Source organism: Podarcis liolepis (assembly GCF_965112155.1).
Source record: "Podarcis liolepis genome assembly, chromosome: 6".
NCBI classification, from domain to species: domain Eukaryota; kingdom Metazoa; phylum Chordata; class Lepidosauria; order Squamata; family Lacertidae; genus Podarcis; species Podarcis liolepis.
In genome coordinates, this window is record NC_139559.1 from 71,227,643 (window position 1) to 71,250,797 (window position 23,155).

General features: G+C 44.3%; 1 protein-coding gene across 6 annotated transcripts in view; it reads right to left on the minus strand.

Annotated features, from left to right (window-relative positions):
- Positions 1-18,910, minus strand: part of LOC310710356 (uncharacterized protein) — a 270,054-nt gene extending 251,144 nt beyond the window's left edge. For 2 of the 6 annotated variants that reach the window (XR_014527963.1, XM_083511275.1), the window contains exon 1: positions 18,261-18,910. Coding sequence is in view for 5 of the 6 variants with exons in the window: in XM_083511275.1 (XP_083367401.1) it covers positions 18,261-18,321 (61 nt within the window). In the remaining variant the exon portion in view is untranslated. The remainder of the gene's footprint in view (positions 1-18,260) is intronic. The other 4 variants (XM_083511276.1, XM_083511278.1, XM_083511277.1 and 1 more) reach the window with 3 other exon arrangements.
- Between the last annotated feature and the right edge of the window lie 4,245 nt (positions 18,911-23,155).

Here is a 23,155-nt window from a genome sequence, read left to right on the forward strand (position 1 = left end):
AGTTGTGTCAGGGGGTCAGTAGGTTGTTTGTTTGTTTTTTACTGTGCCACAATTGGCCCTTGGTCTCCCCTTTTCTACATCCTTTGCACCATCCTCAATCAGATTGGCTTGCAATTTGAGTTTTTGATTTAGTTGTTCCAAGTTACTTGGGAAAGTAAGTTGTAAGCACCACGCAGCTCTGCTGCTCTCAATACAGTCACACCTTGGTTTTTGGACAGCTTAGTTCTCAAACATTTTGGGTCCCAAACACCGCAAACCTGGAAGTGACTGTTCCGGTTTGCGAACTATTTTTGGAAGCTGAACATCTGATGGGGCTTCTGCGGCTTCCGATTGGCTACAGGAGCTTCCTGCAGCCAATCAGAAGCCACACTTTGGTTTCCAGATGTTTTGGAAGTCGAACGAACTTCCGGAATGAATTCAATTCGACTTTCATGGTATGACTGTACACTGCCAGAAAGAAAGGCCTTTACTCTCTGGAGAACTTCTGCCACTCCACACAATGAAGTTACCGCCTGCCTCCTGCTCCAGCTTCCTCCTTCTTCTGCAGAAAGAAAAAGACAGCCTGCAACATTCAGCTTCTCTAATGTTCTAGCTAAAAGAAAACAAATGCCTTCTCTGTTCTCTGTTCTCCGCTCTCCACCTCCGCTGATTTAATAGGTGCATTACTATGTGTATAATGGTTACTGGTGTGTAAAGAGCGGAATTAGGAAAGTGGAGGAACAGGAACATCCAGGAACTGGGACTCTTTGATTAACACACCTCTATACTTAATATGCACTTAAGCCATTGATCAGTTAATTGCACTAGCTATTCAATTAAGGCATTCATGCCTGTCACGGTATGCTCCAAATGTACCATATATACTTATTATACACTTAAGCCATTGATCAGTTAATTGCACCAGTTATTCAATTAAGGCATTCATATATGCCTCCTACAGTTCACTGTAAAATGTGTACCATATATACTTATAGGCAGCAAATTATCCCAGGCAACAATTGGTAAACATTCCAAATTGCTATCGAATGAGGTGACTCATTCATGCTCATTCCTATGGGTGGCTTGTTCCTGAACAACAAGACTAAGACTCATTCTTTGCTGAAATGTGAACACAGCCAATAGGGAGAATTTTATACTAAGGGCATAGCCATAAAGTCCACATTTTGGGCCAAAGATGCACATATGCATCTGATCTGGCAGAGGTGACTTGGGTAGACAACCGGCCTCCTATGATGAGTTGATGTGCACCATAAAGAAAAGGTCTCAGCCTTTCTCCATTGTTCTTTAGATGTTCCTCAAGGTTTTGACTCCACTGTGGAATACCCCCTCTCTAAAACAAGTCTAACACTACAAACAACATTAAAATATAACAGTTGTGCTTTTTTTTGTATTTCTTCAAAACCTGAGGTCCACCTAAGCATTTTGATACTGGGGTGAACTTTGGAACCATGGCACCCTGAGCTAAACCAAAATTTGGTGAGCCCCCCAGCCCTCGTGCCGTACCACGCTTCAAGAAGGAGCCTTGAGGGCTCAGCAGGGTCCTAGAGACCTCCTACCTCATTCCCAAAGCTGGGCAAGCACTAACTAGGCTTTGGAAAGGAGACAGAAGGACTCTAGGACCCTGTCAGAGCCCTTACGCCTCCTTCCTGTAGATGGGAAAGTGCTTCCCAGAAAGTGCTCTGCCCAGAGCCCAGTTCAGGAGAACTGGTTGTGCTGCCTTATTTTTTTAGTTGCTGTTTTGTTAACATTGTTTTATAGATTATAAATGCCTTATTGGTCTGTTCATTGTTAAATGACTTATGTCGCATTCGTGATGTTCAGCTAATATCTTTGTTGCTGGTTGGTTAATAGTATTTCATAGATTGCAACTATCTTACTGATGACATGTTAATTATATCATATGCTTTATGCTGTGCTCGTGATGTTCTATTATGTTATTGTTATTTATTGTTCGTAAGTTGCTTTGGGGTTCATTTGAATGGAAAGCAGCACAATAAATATAATCAATCAGTCTAGTGGACTCCTTCAGCTAGAGGACGGTCCTCTGTAAGACAGAGCACCTGGTCAACCTAGCTATTCTCATAATGGCTGTGCATACCACTGGGCAACTTCATCATTATTTTAAGGAACAACAAGAGACAGACCCTCTCTCCAACCCTCTTCATGGACTATGGAGGGGAGAAAATCCCTTTACTTCTCCCCACAAAACCCCTGAGCCTACTTGTTTGCCGTTATACAGGAAGGGCTTTTGTATATGCATATATATTTCATTCCACCTTGCTCAATAGTTAACAGATATTTTTTTAGATTCCCCATTATACTGAAAAGGGACCAGAGTTTTGTCTTTACACACAGCGGCTGAGAACCTGAAACACAGAACAAAGCAGACATAGCACAGAGAGGTTCAGAAACAGATCTTTACTTTCTTTCTTTTTAACAGATACAAGGCAACTCTTGAGGCCTTGCACCCCTCTAAAAATAGAGATGAAACAGGGAGACTGATTCATCGAGACAGATACCACAAAACTAGAGCTGGCCCTAAATAACAGGGACAGCAGGAACCTAAGCATGAATCACTGCTCCGGGGGTAAATCAAGAAAGACTCCTGTGGCACCTTAAATCTATAGGGGGCTTCCAGAGGAAAAAACCATAATGTTATAAATGGGTCTTTCAGATATCACAAATGAGTCCTTGGCAACAGGATTTTAAAACTAATCAGATTTTTTTTTCCTGTGGAAAGGGTAAATATGGAATAAATGGGGGGAATGATGGTCTGGAATTTTGATAGATATGGTGCATGCATGCTATTTTTTTAAAAAAATGCATGGTTGAGGAGCATTAATCCCGCAATGGATACCTGCATGGAAAAACCCTACTAAATTAACTGTGGGATTAGCTTCTGTGGGGTTCAGTCTGCTTCATTGAATACATACAGCATATTTCATGGGGTTTGGGCCACAAAGCCCTATGTCATAATAAATTTGGTAGTCTATGGAGCCACACAACTCTTTGCAACAACAAACTCACAAAGCTACTTCCCTGGAACTGCTCTGGAAGAAGGCTGCCTCTTTTCAACCCTTTGGGGTTTAAGAATTAATTCAGCCTATGATTCAAATATGTGTGTGTGTGTGTGTGTGTGTGTGTTAGAAATGGAGGAGAAACTTGATTCAGAACACATTTAAAGTCAAATCCATCAAATTTGCACTTTCTGGGGAAGAACATGCAAACATAACCACAGCTAACTGTTGAAATTCGCATTTACCTGAATTTTGCAATGTGGTTTTCAATGTGTAGAAAAATTCATTATATTAGGGGGAATTGCTTGCAAAAAAGTTCACATCAGTCAAAACTGTATATAAAATGTATTTATTAGGATAAATTCATACTAAAATGCTGGTGAATTTTCAAAATGCTGGTGGAAATCCCATAAGGATTTTTTCCGTTTTTGAAAGCCACATTGTGATAAATGTCGATAACTGAATTTAAGATTAGAAAAATGACAGAGTGAGAAAACCAAAATTCACCGATCCTTCTCTATAGTGTGGGCATGTATGTATGTGTATATAACCCCAGCCATCAGAAATTTGGGGAACACTGGTCTAAATCAGTGGCATACTTCCATAATCATTGAAAAAACCTGATGTTATCAGGACAAAAATGACCTTTCCACCTTTTGGGTTTCCTCCAGCAATGGTGGCAATATGCACATTTTCTGAAGAAAGTTAACTTCCCAGTTGCAGCTGCTCTTCGAATTGCCCAGCTTGAAGTAGTTTCAGTAAAACCCTTAATGTCCATTAACCATAATGTACCCGTGCTGTATTTTAATTTTAAAAGGATTATCGAGAAAATCTACCCTTTCCGTCAACTCTCTTTGAAAAACTGGTAAGTGTTTTAGTCGATATCCACTAATATCCTCACCCACTCTTAATCAATTATCAACAATGAAGTGTGTAACAGTGAGAGGGAAATATCCAAATTTTTTAATGGTGGGAGGCAAAGAGTAAAGAATCGAAACTTTTTGCTGCCTTGGCCACTCACTTAAAATTCAGTACGATATGCAGAAGCATTAGAAATGTAGACAGTAGTTTATGTGTCCTATGCAATTCTTTACTGATATGGCAAAAATGTATTTTTCTTTTTCATTTGCAGAGACTATAACTACAGACCATGGTTTTATCTGCTGTTCCTGTTTCTGCTTTTATGATGTTTTATTTTGTCTATAGGCTTGTCTTGTGTGTAATTGTTGTGATCCACTGTGAGCGATACAAATGAATTGGAGAGGCAGACTCTGGAAATCCAAGTGTCCCCATTTTCCAGGGACAGTTCTGGATTTACAAAGGCCATCCTGGTTTCTGATTTGATCCCAGAATGTCCCAGTTTTCCTTAGGACGTCCCTATTTCCATTGGATAAATGTTGGAGGGCATGGAGTTATGTGGCCCCTGATCCAAGAAGATAAGTACCTATGCAACCATTAGAAGACTTCTGAAGGCAACCCTGTACAGGGAAGCTTTTTAATATTTAATGTTTTATTATGTTTTTATATATGTTGGGAGCCACCCAGAGGGGCTGGGGCAACCCAGTCAGATAGGTGTGGTAAAAATAATAAAATTATTATTGCTATTATTATGGAATAGGACGTCCCAATTTTCATCAGAGAAATGTTGGAGGGTATGCAATAAAATAAAATATGGGGGGGGGCTGGTAAGCCCCACCCCGCATAACCAATCACAAGAAGCAGTACACACACACTATTTGAATGGCAATGTCATCAACCTGCAGGGGGAGGCCCCCTCAAATATTTTATTGGGGAGGCCAAAGGGATCACTAGGAGTTGGCTCCTATGTCACCCACTCGGGGTGTTGGAATGAAATAAGTTTAGGAATTATGGTTAAATACTGTCTGACCTTATAGGTTATAGCTCAAATTAACTTCTAAGGATTATTATTTTTTTAATATATAAATGTTTGCTCTATGGGGGGCTACATTTGAAGGTGACCCAGAAACTACAACTAATCCAGAATAGGGCAGCTAGACTGGTGACTGGGAGCGGTCGTCAAGACCATATAACACTGGTACTCAAGGATCTACACTGGCTCCCAGTACGTTTCCGAGCACAATTCAAAGTGTTGTTGCTGACCTTTAAAGCCCTAAACGGCTTCGGCCCAGTATACCTGAAGGAGTGTGGTCCAGCACTGAGGGCCTTCTGGCGGTTCCCTCCCTGAGAGAAGCGAAGTTACAGGGAACCTGGCAGAGGGTCTTCTCTGTAATGGCACCTGCCCTGTGGAACACCCTCCCACCAGATGTCAAAGAAATAAACAACTATCTGACTTTTAGAAGGCATCTGAAGGCAGCCCTGTTTAGGGAAGCTTTTAATATTTGATGAATTATTGTATTTTAATATTCTGCTGGAAGCTGGCCAGAGTGGCTGGAGTATAAATAAAGCCAGAGCCAGATGGGCGGGGTATAAATAAATTGTTGTTGTTTTTTGCTGTTTTATTTATTTATTATTATTCTTTTCATTTATTTATACACCACTTAAACATTTGCATTTCTTTGTTGCAATCTCAGTGAGAATTATTCTTGGGAACTAAATTTAGGAAGTTACTACAAAGTGCATAATGTATGGCATTTATCAAATGAAATGCAAAGTGTAAAAAGGGACTACTATAATTTGCATGCTAAATATGTCAGTGAGTAAGACATATACACGAACCTTACCAGCTTTGGAGGGAAGAAAGGGTCTCCTTTCCTTCGCATTACTCACTAAAGAGCTATTTTCGGCAGACTTAGTTAGCTCACCCACTGCTTGCAATACATACCTGTGATTTCTCAATGTTTAGAGCAAAAACATATTCATTCAAACAGGGATCCACTTTCCAGAAATCATTAACTACAGTATTACTGTAAGAGCTAAGTGAATTCAAAGCAAAAAGGCTTCACAGGCTTTGCTTTCTCAGCACTTGTGAGATGTTAAGAAAGGCCTGTTCCTTCATTCTAGAAATGATTCTTTTAATTATCTTCCAATTTATGAAAAACTGACATCTTTACTGGTCAATAAATGCTCCGACTGTTTACTCAGTGGCCATGTTCCCCCATTTTGCTAATACGGTTTGACTGCAAAAAAAGCAATCAGTCGTTTCAAATTTTTACATGCATTTCCCCTCATAAATTATGATTAACAGCACAATCCTATGCATCTCTATGCAATCCCCATTGTATTCAGTTGGGATTACTTTCAGGTAAGCATGTATAGGATTGCAGCCTTCCATACAAAACAGAACCTTAATCTAAATGTTAAGATTTCATTTTAATTTATTTTGTATATTTGGAGTTACTTGGATGCAAATATTTTTTGTTTATGGATAGATAGGTTTGAGCTTTGCAGGTATTTCATAATGACAGTTGGATAATATATTAGACTTGGATTTGAAGTAAGTTTTTAACAGTCATAGAATTTCAGAGTTGCAAAGCTGGGAAGGACCTCTGAAGGTTATCTGGTCCAATTTCAACTAAAGCATCCATGACAGATGACCATCCAACCTCTGCATAAAAACCTCCAAGCGAGAGGAACCCATCACGTTCCAAGGGAGTCCATCCCACTGTCAAACAGCTCTTACTAGGGCTAGTGTTGAAGCAATGGTTCTTCAACATCAACTTTGTTGGTCTAGTCATGTTGTGGGGATGCCTGATTATCATCTTCCAAAGCAACTACTCTATTCCCAACTTAGGAATGGGAAGCACAATGTTGGTGGACAACAAAAGAGGTTTAAAGACTGTTTCAAGGCAATTTTTTAAAATATGTAGTATACACACCAACAATTGGGAAACACTTGTCTGTGAGCGCTCCAGTTGGAGAATGGCTTTTACCAAACGTGTCATGGGCTTTGAAGACACTCGAACTCATGACACAAGGGAAAAACGTGCTAAGAGGAAGGCACACTTGGCAAATCCACATTGTGATCAATTCCTGCCCAGAAACCAATGTCCCCACTGTGGAAGGATGTGCGGGTCCAGAATTGGCCTCCACAGTCACTTACGGACTCATTGTTAAAACCGTGTTTATGGAAGACAATCTTACTGAGCTACGAGTGATCGCCAAAGAAGAAAGAAGAAGACCAGGTCAAGGCAATATATCATCCAAAACCTGTCTGAAGTCCATATCGTGATACCTGGCAATATATTGTGAATTATGATGTGTGACAGTGTGTGCTATGCAAAAATCACAATGTGGGGGAAAACCGTGAAGCCAGCCAATGCTTCTCTTGATTGCTGCAACACCTGTTAAACGCTGCTGGCTTAGCTCTCCTCCTCATTTAGGGGACAGCAAATCACAAGAGCAGGCACCGTCAAAAATCACGATGCAGGAAGAACAGTGAAGCCAGCCAATGCCTCTACATAGCTCCATCCTTATTTCAGACACTGGAATATATCGTTATATCACAACATTTAGCTAGTGATATATTGTGATGTTGAAGACCAGCCTCCGCCCAGCTCTAGCTCTTACCCTCAGAAAGTTCGTCCTGATGTCAAGGGAAGTAATAGTGCCACTGTATTCTGCTCTGGTCAGACCTCACCTGGAGTACTGTGTCCAGTTCTGGGCATCACAGTTCAAGAAGGACCCTGACAAACTGGAACGTGGGTCCAGAGGAGGGCAACCAAAATGGTCAAAGGTCTGGAAACGATGCCTTATGAGGAACAGCTAAGGGAGCTGGGCATGTTTAGCCTGGAGAAGAGGAGGTTAAGGGGTGATATGATAGCCATGTTCAAATATATAAAAGGATGTCATATAGAGGAGGGAGAAAGGTTGTTTTCTGCTGCTCCAGAGAAGCGGACACGGAGCAATGGATCCAAACTACAAGAAAGAAGATTCCACCTAAACATTAGGAAGAACGTCCTGACAGTAAGAGCTGTTCGACAGTGGAATTTTCTGCCAAGGCATGTGGTGGAGTCTCCTTCTTTGGAGGTCTTTAAGCAGAGGCTTGACAACCATATGTCAGGAGTGCTCTGATGGTGTTTCCTGCTTGGCAGGGGGTTGGACTCGATGGGCCTTGTGGTCTCTTCCAACTCTATGATTCTATGTCAGAATCTCCTTCCTTATAACTTGAATCCATTGGTTTGGGTCTTACCCTCTGGGGCAGCAGAAAACTCCTGCATGGGAAGTGATCTGGAGCAAAGGATGGGTGACGTAAATTATTTGCTCCTCTTTTTTTTTTTTTTAAAAAAAAGATGTCATTCTCCTTCCATTATCTTTCCTCAGAAATTGTTTTCCGAGCCACAGCAACACCCATTTTATTGTCATTTGATTGTTTGAAGGCAGAGTTCCTTCCAGATACATCCTGCCTGTATCACTATATAAACAGTCTGTCTGCTGCCACCTGTATCCATCCAAACAGACTGTCCACAATAGTGCGTCACATTTTCAAACGCCCCTTTAATTCTCTCTCCCCGCCCTCAATGTAACAATTTGTCCGGTTTTTAGCAGCGCCTAATCTCTCTTTTGTCCCTCTCCCCTTCCACCGTGACATATGTCAAGGATGCTTCCAGCACTGCTAAACAGCCCCCAGAACCTGTGCTTTTTCATCACGCCTTGCTAAACATTTCATTTTCAGCTTTGCATTTTTTTTTTTTGGGGGGGGGGAATAGGCCTACTCCAATGAAACGAAAACCCAGCTGAAGTTATTTCTAATTTTATTTGTTAAAATATTTACATTGGTTCGAGTCCTGGCCTCTACTGGAGGGTAGGACTCAAACCAATGGCTTCAAGTAACAAGAAAGGAGATTCCGAATAATATACGGAACAGCTTTTTGACAGTAAGAGCTGTTTGACAGTGGAACAGTCTCTCTCGGGAGGTTGTGGACTCTCCTTGCTTGGAGGTTTTTAAGCAGAGGTTGGATGGCCATCTGTCAGGCATGCTTGAGCTGAGATTCTGGCATTGCAGGGGGTTGGACTAGACGGCCATTGGGTCATTTCCAACTCTATGATTCCATTTGAGCCAAGGGACTATAGAGTTCCATGCTATTCTCTTCTAATAACAATATAGTCCAATGCAGAATGGTCAAACTGGACCAAAATGTACCGGCAGACACTAATGCATGTAGGCTCTGGACGAGGAATCTTCAAAAAAATATGAGGCACGTGTTCATAACCAGCATGCACTGGGGTTTAGGCTGCCATGCAGAAGTTATAGTCAAGGCATGGAGGTTAGGGGTGGGTAGCAGCAACAAATAGGATCCATGTGTGTATGATCCTTCGTATAGGATCCATGTGTGCTGAAGGCTATGGATGAAAAAGAATCTTCCCTCCACAGCTGGATAATTGGGGAGGGGTATTCTTTGGTATTCTGAATTACTATTACAGTGGTGCCTCGCAAGACGAAAATAATTCATTCCGCGAGTCTTTTCGTCTTGTGATGTTTTTCGTCTTGCGAAGCACGGTCCGTCACAACTGCGCCTCTTCAAGCGGCTTTAAGAAAAAAGGGCAAGACGTTTTCGTCTTGCAAAGCAAGCCCATAGGGAAATTCGTCTAGCGAAGCAACGCAAAACCGAAAAACCCTTTCGTCTAGCGAATTTTTCGTCTTGAGAGACATTCATCTTGCGGGGCACCACTGTATAACTTGGAAGCAAGTTGCTGCCAGGGGCATTATGGGTACTTTAATGAGCTGAATACAGTGAAAGATTATGAGTCATAGGGTAGGTGGGCAGTGTGTGCATGAACTTAACAGTGCTTAGTTTTTTGCTATTTTGTTAATGTTGTTAACATTGTTTTATAGATTATAAATGCTGTATTGATTTGTTAAATATATAACAGGACTTTTGCTTTAAATGTGATGTTTAGCTTAATTTTTAGTTGTCGCTTTGTTGACAGTGTTTTATAGATTGTAATTGTTTCACTGATGATTTGTTAATTGTTCTACATGATTTTTGCTGCATTTGTGATGTTCCATTACGTTTTATCATGTTGTTACTATTGATTGATTGTAAGTTGCCTCAGGGTCCATTTGTATACAAAAACATGTATACAGTGGTACCTCAGTTTATGAACTTAATCCGTTCCGGAAGTCTGTTCTTAAACTGAAACTGTTCTTCAACCGAGATGCGCTTTCCGTAATAAGGCCTCCTGCTGCCGGTGCCCTTCCACTATTTGGCTTCCATTCTTAGACCGAGGTAAAGTTCACAAACTGGGACACTACTTCTGGATTTGCAGATTTCGTAATCGTTCATAAACAGGGCTGTTCTTAAACCGAGGTACCACTGTATTGGGATAAATTTGAACTGAAATAATGGTAAATTTTCTTGAGGACCACCCTGAGACCTGCGGGTATAGGGCGGTATATAAATTCAGTAAATAATAATAATAATAATAATAATAATAATAATAATAATAATAATAAACAAAAACAAAAACAAAAACAAAATGCAAACTAATATGGGAATGTGGACAACTAAATTTAAAACTGGCCAAGTGAAAAACTAAGAGAAACCAAAATTGATAGATTCATCCATCCCTAAATTTGCATTCCCAATCTGTGGCCTGAAGCAACAGTTGTACTCTACCTTAAGGTAAAGTCGTCCCAGAAGGGAAGGCACTACTGATGGCTTAATATTTTTCTACATATTAAATCCATTTATGCCAGTGTTCACTTCTCACACAATACACACTGAATCTTAAAATAATAATAATAATAATCATCATCATCAGGAAGTCCTTAATGCCAAGAAAATATTTCCTTTCGACAGAAATATTTTTCCAGAGTGATTGATTTAGAAGGGCTGAACTCATATTCGATGCCTGAAATCCAGGAACCACCAACTGGGCTGGGATTCAAAATTATAAGAATAGCCATCTATTTTTGGGAGGGGTGTGTGTGATGCAATGAGCAGCGGAGGCAACTGCTTTCCTCACCTATCCCACAAGGGAAAGAGGAAGGGAAACATTTAAGAATTAGTGAAAAGAAAGCAAGGAGCTATTGAGTTACTGCAGCGAGCTCTGCTAGAAGCAGGATCAGAGTTTTCATTAGAAGGACACTTCACTTAGGAATTTAAATAAATCTTTCTTTTGAAAGCAATCATTTGATATGGGAGTTAGGAGAAAACAGCGTAATAAATAATATGTTGGAGGACTGTGGGCAAGGGAAGCATGGGAACTCTCGGCATCCTAATTGAGGCCTTGGGTGGAAGTCAGATTCAACAGTGTTGTTCAGTGAGACTGGAAAGCTGTGAACATGGTCAACGTGGAGTTGCTACGTCCAACAAATGATTAATCTGGCAGCAGACTGAAGTGGTGCTCTATATATTCATTCACCCTCAATTCATGCACTTTCCAGGATGAGAAGGAAAGGTCCCTAATGCCAACAGGTTGCCAGTGGGCACATCCCTCACTCCCCCTGCATCTATGAAGCCTCTGAATGCCCACCACCGCCATGCCATCTTGGTCATGAAGTGGTGAGGGTAGCTACCATTTTCTCCCTTCAGAAATGCATAGAGCAGCAGGAGGAAACTGGAAGAGAGACACTCTTTCCCACATCCTCTCCCAGCTTGGTCCACAAAAACTACATCTGTCCGACGAAATGACAGTGTTTTACAACAACCAATATGAGGGGTGCGTTTGAGGAATTCCATCTTTGCGAATTCTGATACAAACTGACCTGATCTGCGCTTCCCAAACTAATGTGTGGATCAGAACTTAATGGTCCACTATACTTTGCATTTCTCTGAATGGTCAAAAACTGGATCAAAATGCATTTTAGAAACTTTCACACTTTGAGCGAAAATATGTTGAAAATACATATTTAAATATGGTGTTTGTGTGCACAAAGATGAGTTTAATTACTGGTTAAGGTGGAAACAGGACATAATGAACTTCTGGCCTACAAAAGTGGCATGAACCAGAAAGAGCCTATTTTGATTATCTAGTACTTGCCATGTTTTGACTTACACTGAAGGTCAGAGCATTGGTTCATCTAGTTCTGGAAATGGCTTTCCAAGGTCATAGGCAGTAGTCTTTCCCAGTTTTACTGTCTATGAACTTGAGATACCAGAGGATGGGTTGGGGACCATGTGTCCTGCCACTGCGCTACTGTTGAGTCTACACTTTTAACTGCATGCTTCCCAAACTAGAACTTTTGACCAAAATTCTGAAATGAATTTCATGTGAATACTTTGCCCTTCAGCTTACTTCAGAATGATGGATTTAACTGAGCAGGGAGGAAGGGAAGTGTAGACTTTTCTCTCTTTCTACCCTCCAATCAACCCCTTTGTAAATCATTCCTTTATTTTAAGGAAGAAGAAGAAAAAATCATTAGAATTATGGACTCAATCAGAAATTAAATAACATGCTTTGCTTTTCCAATTTATTTTTTTCCCAATCAGCTGCAGTGCAACACCAAATGCAGGGCAAAACCAGGCAGAGCTACACTTCCTACCATGTCATGGGCTGTAAACTCTGAACAAAGGGTGATCAGTAAAATAGCGTTGTGTATAACTTGTGCAATGTTCATAAAATAAATTAATGAACAAATAAATATTCTTTGATGGATGCGTTAGCTAGTTTCCCACAAATCCCCCTGCCCCTATTCTCAGGGGTAGCATGAATTGTGAGGGGAGGAGGATGACATTACTCCCACAGGTACCCCTGCAGTTGCTGTGCAGTTGCTAAACCTCTGCAGTGTGAGTACACTGTACGCAATACTCAATGTCATCCACTTCTCAAGAAGTGGGAAGTATCAGAAGTCAGTTCACTAAGCATTATTTACAGCTTCTGTATATTCATTGCCATCAGTTGTGATGAAGATCGGGTTAATGCTTGAACTCATCATTGCATCCCTTCCCCACCCATGGCATTTATAGCGTTCATTTTCTCAGGGAGGGTAAATTTAATCTTCTACACATTACTAGGAAAAGTGATAGCAGCACTTCTCTCTTATGATGAAGGCACCTTCATCAAATGAGGTTGCACCACCTACTTCACAAAAGGAGATCTTGAAAAGACCTTTGACAAGACCTGTGTCCACTTCTTGAGAAAAGGATAGCGGGCAAGATGCGAGGCTGCAAGCAGAGGCTGGTACTCGGTTTGGTCCTTTCCACAAAATCCATGGTTCTTTTCAGAATTCTCATACAGTTATGCGGGGAGATAAACTCCAACCAGAGGCTTCTCCTGACACCTGATTCTCTCGTAGCAGCACCCAAATCCAGCCTTTGCCAGACTGATGCCCTCCAGATGGTTTGGACTACGACTCCCATAAGTCTCAACCAGCACAGCCAATGGCCGCAGATGATGGGAGTTGTAGTTCAGCAACATTTGGGGAGGACCAGGTTAGCAAAGGCTTTCTTAAGCCACTTCCCCTCAGGACAGTGGTTCAAAAGAGCGCAACGTCCACATTTCTCAGTGACTTCCCCTTTCTTAGACTTCTCAGGAACCACCTTATCTCAGGCATTCCAGTGATTTCTGCTTCTTTCCTCAGGCACCAAGGTATGGTTCTCCCTGAGGCAAAAGATGAAACACTGCCCCCTTCTTGCATGTAAACAAGCTAATCCTACTTTAACACAGGGAACATCCATCACACCTGAGGGCAGCAGACTAGCTTAGCGTGACCAAGGCAAAGAAGGCGCTCCAACTGTAGGGGTGCCAAGGTGTCTTTGGCCACCCTCAATATTTGTTGGAAAGGGGCTGGACACGCCCCCCCCAAATGTTGGGGCCCCCAGTGCTTATTGTGCACCACAAATCGCAGCTTCAGCGACTGGCTCCTCCAGATGTCATGACGTCGTGTGACGCATGTCGGGCTCCCTCAATCTTGGAGGCAAATTGGCACCTCTGTCCTAAATAATTATATAAGCCAACCTAGTACTTTCATTTACATGCCAAACATACACCTTAAGTTTTAAACTTGGCAATGCCTCCCTGATTTCTTTCTTTTGCACCCGATAACACTTGCGCAGCTTGTATACAACACGCACAGAGCTGATAATGGAAGCAGAGAGTAAGGTATCCTTGCATCCTCCAAGTATATTTCACTATTTTACAAAGGACCGTCTGTTATTTAAAGGGTTCTCCTGTCTATGTTTGGTTCATGTCCAAAGGAGGGAAAGCAAAGAAGCTACCCATCGACGGTTAGCACCTGAGCAGACGCACAGGTCACTTGGTCAAATTTCTTCCCATTGGTCTGATGTATTATGTCTAAATTATAGTAATTATTCCTCATTGTGCATCTACACATATAAAGCATGTTATGTGAATGTCTATCGTCTTTTGTAGCAACAAGCAAGTGGCCTCCCTAATAGAGAGGGGAAGATGGAGAAGTGAAGGTACCTTAAACTGAGTCAGATCACTAGTCTGCCAGCCCAGTGCTGACCATTTTGGTTCAAACTGGGTCTTCTAAATGAAAAACAAGCACTGTAAAACACTATGCTATGGATTCTCCTCTGGTGTTCATTTGCTAACAAATGCCACACTCTCCAGCACATACAACATGAACTCAGCTGCTCAGCTTAGACAGCATTGGACTATAGTTGGTGGAGAAGCTGCAGCCCATCTTTAACATCCCGATGAATTGCTTGCTCCTTAATACTCACTATGACTTTGCTGAGAGCCAATCAAAATACTCAAATCTGCTTTACAGGTAACTTCGGGCCTTCAAATCCAACACAAATAGCTGCTCTATTTGAATTGGTTCTGGCCTTCTCAGAGATAGCATGCTCATCCCCAGTCGAGTGACTGTCAATTAGGATATCATAACGCCAACCAGAAGATCGGAACCAAATATTTTGCTTCCTTAAGTTATCTTTCAATGCCAGCATGCTGCTAATTTTCCATTTCACCACAGGTGGGACAAGGCTCAAATATTTTATTATGCCTGCAGCACAAATAACTGCAAAACTGTCTTTCAACAGGCTTTGCATAATTTTCCTAAATACTTGCTTCACAATTTTAATAATAACCATCCATAGACATACCCAAATGCAGGTGTGCAACCAGAATTTCTCCCTCTGTCTCACAACCTGCTTTTGTTGCTGTTGGATAGCAATACAAACCTCTTCACCTTTATAAGCTGTCAAGGAACTGCCATCAGAGGCAAGAGGAGAGGTAAGGCGCTCCAATGATGCAGGGGAGGGAACTAGCAAGGAGAGAGAGAGAGCTTCCGCTGGGGAAGGAAATCCAGGGGACACCAGGGAGAAAGGGGAGGCTGAGAGTACTGCGGAGGGGAGGCTCCGAGACTCTTCCAGTGAAATCAGCGGAGAGAGCACAGGACCTCCGCTTGGCACGCCCACGCTGCGCAGAAAGCTTCCGCGCAGAGAATCTAGGAGGAGACTTGGAGTCAAGGAATTTCTATGTTGCAAGAAGTTTAGGAGATGCCCACTGACGGATTCTGCCAGTGACTGAGACAGTCGCGTTGTAAGGGCTGTCAAACCAGGGAAAGGTTTAGCTATACAACCAGCTTGGAGCAGTTTGCAGTTTATGCACAAGCAACCCCAATTCCCATTACATAAGCATTTTCAAAAACTAATCTACACCTATCCTGGGTTGCTGGTTCTCTGTTTGGATGGCAACAGTATCTCCATAGCTATTACGGTTCTCGGCTGAACACCAACCACATTTTCCGTGGTATCCATTACTTCCCAGGCTAACTTCTAGAGCTGATTTACTTCTGGGGACCTGAAACAGCTGCTGCAGATGTGTTAGTAGACACACACACACACACACACACTGCTGTGCTGTGGAGCAGCAGAAATGCTTAGAAACTGGTATAACTAATGGGTAACATCCCCGCCCCAAAGGTTGCTCTTTTAAAGTCACCTATAGGATTTCAGAGACCCAGAAGCCCTCTTCATGCATTTGTTAATCAATGTGTGAAGAAGTTCATGAGAACGTGCCTTGTACCTTACATATTAACACACACAACAGCCAAGGGGTTCCTGTGCACATTTGGATGCTTGCATGCAGCTCTTCCTCCATGGAGAAAAATTCAGGTTGCTCAATGTCCCCATCCACAAGGAGGAAGCCCCATGCATGTACACCCATACACATTGGTGGCCACCATCACACTGACACAGGTACACACTGGTACCACCATGATGATGATGATACATCAACACAACACAAATATCCGAAACTAGGGGGTGGGGCTAGCTGCCACATGTTCAGTATCTACAGGTACCATATGGCTGAAGAAGGGCACAGAAGGGTCATTTCTTTGCCTCTGATTGTTTAATGATACATTTACATTCTTCCTGTTATCCATCTGTAAGATAATTTCCTTCACCTTCCAATAATCCCATGGTAACATCCATGCTGGAAGGTATAAAAAAACGTATTTAAAGCTACTTGGAAATATTGCTATCAACCTTTTCATTTTTTATATGGGTAGTGCTGTTGACAGAGTGAGTGGTCCCATCACACCTTGGAACTATGGTGTGCTGGCCCCGGAGGGAAGGTTACCGTTGGTGTAGTCAAAGTCCGGTCCTGGGTCACTGGGCTGGAAACAGTTCACAAGGAGTGAGGTGAGGTCCGAAGCAGGAAGCCGGGTGGGGACAGGAACACTGGGGGAAACAGGACTGGATGCTGGCCGAAACAGCTCATCAACGACATTGCTCCCGCAACCTGGGACCGGGCTGACTGGCCTTTATCTTCTCTGAGGCCAGGGGCGGTCCCGACCCCCAGGAGACCCGCCTCTCCTGGCCTTAAGGGGAGCACTCCTCCTGGGAGAAACCAGTTCCCTTCGCCTCTCTGCCCTGAGCCTCTGCAGTTCAGGAGAGGCTGAAGGGTTACTGGACCCAGGGGGAGACTCACCTGTAGGCACTGAGTCCTCAACCACCTCCGGAGCCAGAGTGGATTCACCTGGTGCCTGCTCCTGAGGATCCGGCACAGGTGCAGGCGCTTCAGAATCAAGGCCCTGCCCCAGTAAGCCGGCCCTGGAGGCGAGGACTCCTGTGCAGGCTGGGATTCCTCCGGTTCAGCCTCTGAATCGGTTTCCCAAGCCATCACATATGGCCAGCTTTACCCAGCCCTTTCAGATATACCAGCATTTCCCCTATTGCCCTCTCAGAACTACAATTTCTAGAGTGGTTTAGCAATCCAATCCCTCTTCACATGGAACTCTGGGGATTGTAGCTCTGGGAAAGGAATAGGGTTTTACTAACAACCCACAGGCAATGACAAACCTAGACAGCATCTTAAAAAGCAGAGATATCACCTTGCCAACAAAGGTCCATATAGTTAAAGCTATGGTTTTCCCAGTAGTGATGTATGGAAGTGAAAGCTGGACCATAAAGAAGGCTGATCGCCGAAGAATTGATGCTTTTGAATTATGGTGTTGGAGGAGACTCTTGAGTCCCATGGACTGTTAGAAGATCAAACCTATCCATTCTGAAGGAAATCAGCCCTGAGTGCTCACTGGAAGGACAGATCCTGAAGCTGAGGCTCCAGTATTTTGGCCACCTCATGAGAAGAGAAGACTCCCTGGAAAAGACCCTGATGTTGGGCAAGATGGAGGGCACAAGGAGAAGGGGACGACAGAGGACAAGATGCTTGGATAGTGTTCTCGAAGCTACCAGCATGAGTTTGACCAAACTGTGGGAGGCAGTGGAAGACAGGAGTGCCTGGCGTGCTCTGGTCCATGGGGTCACGAAGAGTCGGACACGACTAAACGACTAAACAACAACAACCCACAACACCCCTTAAACTACAGCTCCCAGAATTCTTTGGGGGAAAGCCATGACTGCTGAAAGTGGTGCCATAATGCTTTAAATGTATGGTATGAATGTGGCCCTAGTTTCTTGTCACGCAGTGGTTGTCCTGCATGAACCGCATATGCACATGGGAACCCATTCAACATTATCCCATAGCTGGGTTTTGCATGGGAAGGTCAGAAGTGCTGGGCAAATTGTCTTTCGGGGAAAGACAGCATGATATGTCTTCTCATTGCAGACTTCATTATTCTAGGGACCCCATTAGCATCTAATGGCTCCATAAGTATCTGACGGACCCCAGTGTTCTTCAAAGCAAATATTTAAAAAGTTTATAACAAACTCTTCTTACATGCACTCAGAGATTCATTTCATCAGATACCAGTGTCCCAGAGATTCTGGCTTTGACAACAGTAGTAAGAAAATGAAACAACATTGCCCAAGAAGCACAAAACACCTCCCGTGCCCCATTCACAATGTTAGCTTTCTTTGATCCGGTCTTCCTCTCTCCTCCCACTTTATTCATACAGATACGCGTCAGAGGCAGCCTGTCATTTGTCTATGAAGAACAGAGAGTTACCTGCATTGATAAGAGGGGCAGAGTCAGGATGGACTTTGAAAGGTTCGCCACCACTGTCCATTGCCAGTTTCCTCCAGTGCCTGGCCAATGTCCTTTTATGCTAACTGCTTTGCCCCCATGTGAAGTCTCGGGGCTTCATTCAGGTGTCCCTTTGCCCAGCTGCATTTCCTTCCAGCTCCTAGCACAGCAAACTGGGCAGGCCTCCAGCATTTCCTGCACAAACACTCTTCACAGTTGAGCAGCCGTTAAAATGCCATCGCTCTCTCTCTCTCTCTCTCTCTCTCTCTCTCTCTCTCTCTCTCTCCCCCTCTTGCAATATCCTGGCTCCGAACTTCAGAAAGCACCGCGTCAACAAGCTGCTTCTTTCAACTTAACAATACAGCTGAGAGGTGTTTATGTTTATGCAGGAAGTAAACGCAACCTAGACCAATAGAGCTGCGCTGTGGGCTTGGCCTGGGGCTGGGGCTGATGGTGATTTCAACTGGAAACAGGAACTGAAAGTACACTCCCAGCCCCCTTCAACTCCCTTCGCCTGCAGTCTGCCTGGTTGTCTTCGGCAAATGCCTGGCTTCACTGTATTATGGTCATCCGTAGAAATATGTGTCAGCCTGATATGCTTGCTGTGGCATGTTAATTCATTGTCTATTGTCTATTGTCATATCTATCTATCTATCTATCATCATCATCATCTCTCTATCTATCATCTATATCTGTGTGTGTGTGTGTGTGATCATATTGCCTTCCTTAAAAAAAAAGTCTGAGAATTAAAAACATCTGGAAGGCCTTTGCAATCTATCATAAACAAGAGGAAATCCAAATCATGTGACTTCTAAGAAAATGATGCAAATTGAATTCCCTGCCAACATTTACAGTAATCTGTTTTTCTTTCACTTTGCCCCCCTCTTGCTTGTAGGAAGACGAGGGGAGAAAGCAGCAATAAGAAGGGAACTGCTTCAGATGCGAAAATATGCTAAGCTCAAGAACTGTTGCTTTATTAAGTCGGCTTAATCGTTTGGGGGTATGCTTGCGAATTGCAGGAGCAAACCGCTCAGCTAGATTCTGCATCTCCTTCCCCACCCTAGCCACCTTCTTTGTAAGGGACTTGTTGGAGAAGGCAAGAAGCTATGTAGGGATCCTAACGCAGGCTGGCTTTGCAGTTTGGGGCTCTGTTCTTTATGTGTGATACATGCCCCCCAAAAAGGGAGGATGCCACATTAGTAATGCACCTCTATGAAACAACAGGGCTGGTTTTATTGCTTCAGGTAATAGGGATGTGTTGCTAAAAACAGATACAGCCTGAATACGCACTTTATGGAGCACCCAAGAGGTCCAGAGAGAGAGAGAAAAGCAATAGAAAAGAGAGAGGCATTCACGTACAGTACTGTGAAGTGAGTTTATCTCAGCCAGGAATAAGAAACATACAGCAGCCATAGGAGAAAGAATAAACTTGGGCAAACTGAAAGCACCGTATTTTTCGCTCTATAAGACGCACCAGACCACAAGACGTACCTAGTTTTTGGAGGAGGAAAACAAGAAAAAAAATATGCTGAATCTCAGAAGCCAGAACAGCAAGAGGGATCACTGCGCAGTGAAAGCAGCAATCCCTCTTGCTGTTCTGGCTTCTGGGATAGCTGCGCAGCCTGCATTCGCTCCATAAGACGCACACACATTTCCCCTTACTTTTTAGGAGGGAAAAAGTGAGTCTTACAGAGCAAAAAATACGGTATATCCCCCACCTCCCACTAATCATGTAGGAATGCTACATCTTAATTCTCACAATGTTTTCCAAAAAAACAATTATTCTCTGTCTCTCTGTCTCTCTCTCATTCTCTCAACCTTCTTTTGACAAGAATTCTAACCAAATTCTGTGGCAGGACTCCAAATCGCTCTTCAGGGTATGCCCAGTGAGATTTATCGATTTATCTTGGGATGTTTTTTATTTGAACAGGAGAAACTCCCTGCTTTACACACACTCACACACAATATCTTAGCACCATCTGCTTTTGAAAGAAACCCCCGATTTCAAAAGGGGTATGGCAGGTGGTGCTGAAGTTCATGAACTGTAAGCCCAAACCCCCGACTTAAGAACGCACTGAGTCATTCTGTGATACCATCCAATATGATACAATAAAGCCTATGCTCCTTAATTCGTTCCATATTGGAGTCTAGATAAAGCTACCAACGTATCAGTGCAGGCATATTGCCGGATATTTTAGGAGTTTGCTGATGTAATCGTAATCACAGTTGTATCCTATCCTGCCTCCAAGGAGCTCAAGGAAGTATGGAAGGGGCTGTTTTATCCATACTATCCTAACCAACAAACCTTGTCAGACAAAGAAATACGATACGAAAATCTTTATTGTCACTGTCCCATACAGAACAATGAAATTGAAAAAATCTACATAAGTCATTCAAAAACCAACAAGCCTGCTATCCCAGCTATCCCAACCTGGTTAGCCCCCTAAAAACTCTGATACCCCATTTTTAAATACAATAGTCTCCCATAGAGACTCCTTATACTGCGTTTAAAACCAAAATCGCATTTGGATAGAAACTGTTTCTCAGGCGGCTAGTCCTAGTCTTTCTAACCCTGTACCTTCTTCCAGAAGGCAGAAGCTGAAAGAGATCATTTCTGGGGTCCCACTATCCTGCGCTATCTCTGCAGCTTTCTTATGGCACTTGGAAGCATATATTTGATCCAAGGTGGGAAGAGTGCACCAAATTATTCTCTCCACAGTCTTTACAACCCTGAGTTGCTCAAGCCCTCCCACTGTGTCTCATAGTTTGCTGGAGACTTGAACCCATTTCTTGTGGAAACATTACCAACACTTTCTCCTTTACCACTCCAGCCCTGTAAACTAATCCATGGCACTGGAGTTATTTTGATAAATGTTGTCAGAGCTGCTTGAAGATCCTAGCTCACAGAGGATCACGCTAGCCAGCGATCATTAAGTAAAAGTCTTTATTGAATTACAGTTTCCATTCTCACGCTGCTGCGCGCAACTCTACGTCTAGTAGCTAGATCGGCGAAGCTCCGTCTGAGTCTCCGCCCCGTGTGCACCAACTTAATATCCTAGCCTTGCTCCACCTTTTCCGCCTGACTGTCCTCCTCTGGGTCCCTCTACCCCCCGGGGCTTCTTCCTTCCGGGATTCTTCTGACGCTGACCCGGACCCTCCTGCCTCCTTGCGCCGGGCTTTAGGACCTGGTTCCCTTTCGGGGCTGCTTACTGCGCCGCCTTCCTCTGCATTTGAACTTGGCGCGTGCGCCCAACCTTCCACTTTCCTCTTAACCGTTTCTTCGCTCCCCGATGGAGGTGTAGCCACTCCTGACTCATGCCCTCCCTCCTGTGGTGAGCTGCCAGCGCTTCCCCCCTGGCTCCTTTCCTCTTCCCTGCTTCCTGGCGGTGACGCTGGTCCCGATTTCCAGCTGCTCCCCCCTGAGTCCCCTCTGGCTCTATCTTCCTGGGGTGCCCCCCTAGACTCCCCCCTTGCCCTGGCCACTGGTGCTCCTTTCTGTGAATCCTCTGATTCACTGGAAAGACTAGGAGATCTCGGGTCGTCGTCATCACTCATCTTTTCTTCTGCCTCCTCCCCTTCGCTCTCTGTTTCCTCCCTTGCCCGTGCCTCTGCTCCTAAACCCCTGACATCCATCCCCCCCTCGAAGCCCCCCATTCCCCCCTCCCCTCCTTCCGGTGCTGGAGCTGGGGGCTGCTGTTGCAAAGGGACGGACGTCGGATATCGGTCGCTTCCCGTGGCGGGTCTCCATCTGAAGTCTCGCGGGTCTTCCTCCCTGTTCTCGTCGACAACGGTCACCTCCGCTTCCATCTCTGTGCCGCCGTGCTCGAAACCAGGGTCGTCCCCGAAAACGTCCATGTCCGTCTCTCCCTCACTTCCTCCTGGCGGTGTTGCTCGTCCTGGGCCTTCCAGCCACCGTCTGCGGAACTGCTCCTCTGGTCTATCGTCCCACCAATACGAGGGTTCTGATGCAGATCCCGAGGGTGACCCCTCCGGGGAATGGACGTCTTGTGTCGGGTCCTCGTCCGAGTCGAACCCCCGGAAAGTGCTGGCCGAAAGCGTGGGCGTGAAAAGCCAGTCGTCGAAAAAGTCTGCTGGCATAGGTCTATGGGGGAAGAGGGCATGAAACTCGTCTTTGAGGAGAGGTTCGTCCAAGGCGTAGCCCGGCACCCAGCTGTTCGCACTGGCCGGGGTGCCCTCCTTGGCGAGAAAGTATTCTACCCCCTCTTCCCCCCATCTGGAGTCCAAAATCTCCGTGACTTCGTTGATGCGCTCCTTCTGTGCCACTCCCGCGTGCCCTGTTCTGTCTCTGACCGGACTCGGCGCCGTTCCGGGTTCCTGGAACCTGTGCGGTGCCTTGTAGGGAGTGAGCACCGATCTGTGGAATACCGGATGCATTCTGGAACCCTCCGGAAGTGCCAGTCTGAACGCTACCGGGTTGACCTGCTCTTCGACTTGGTAGGGCCCCAGTTGTTTATGCCCTAGTTTCTTCTTGGCCAACGACCTGGCCGGCACTGCGTGGGCTGCTAACCCAACCCAGTCTCCCACGTGGAGCTCTTCGCCAACCCTTCTGTGCTTGTCCGCTTGTACCTTGTATGCGTGCTTGGCCAGCTCCAGGTGGCGCCTCAGCTGATCGTGGACTTCCTGCAGCTCCGACGCGAACGCATCTGCTGTCTGCGGCTCCCCCTCTCCCATTCTTTCCAGTCCCGGGAAGGTTCTGGGGTGCCTCCCGTTGTTGGCGAAGAACGGCGTGACCCCCGTGGACACGTGCTTCGTGTTGTTGTAGGCGAACTCGGCAAGCGGCAGGTAATCCACCCACGTCGCAGGCTGTTGATTTGCATAACATCTCAGGTACTGCTGCATGATGGCATTGACCCGCT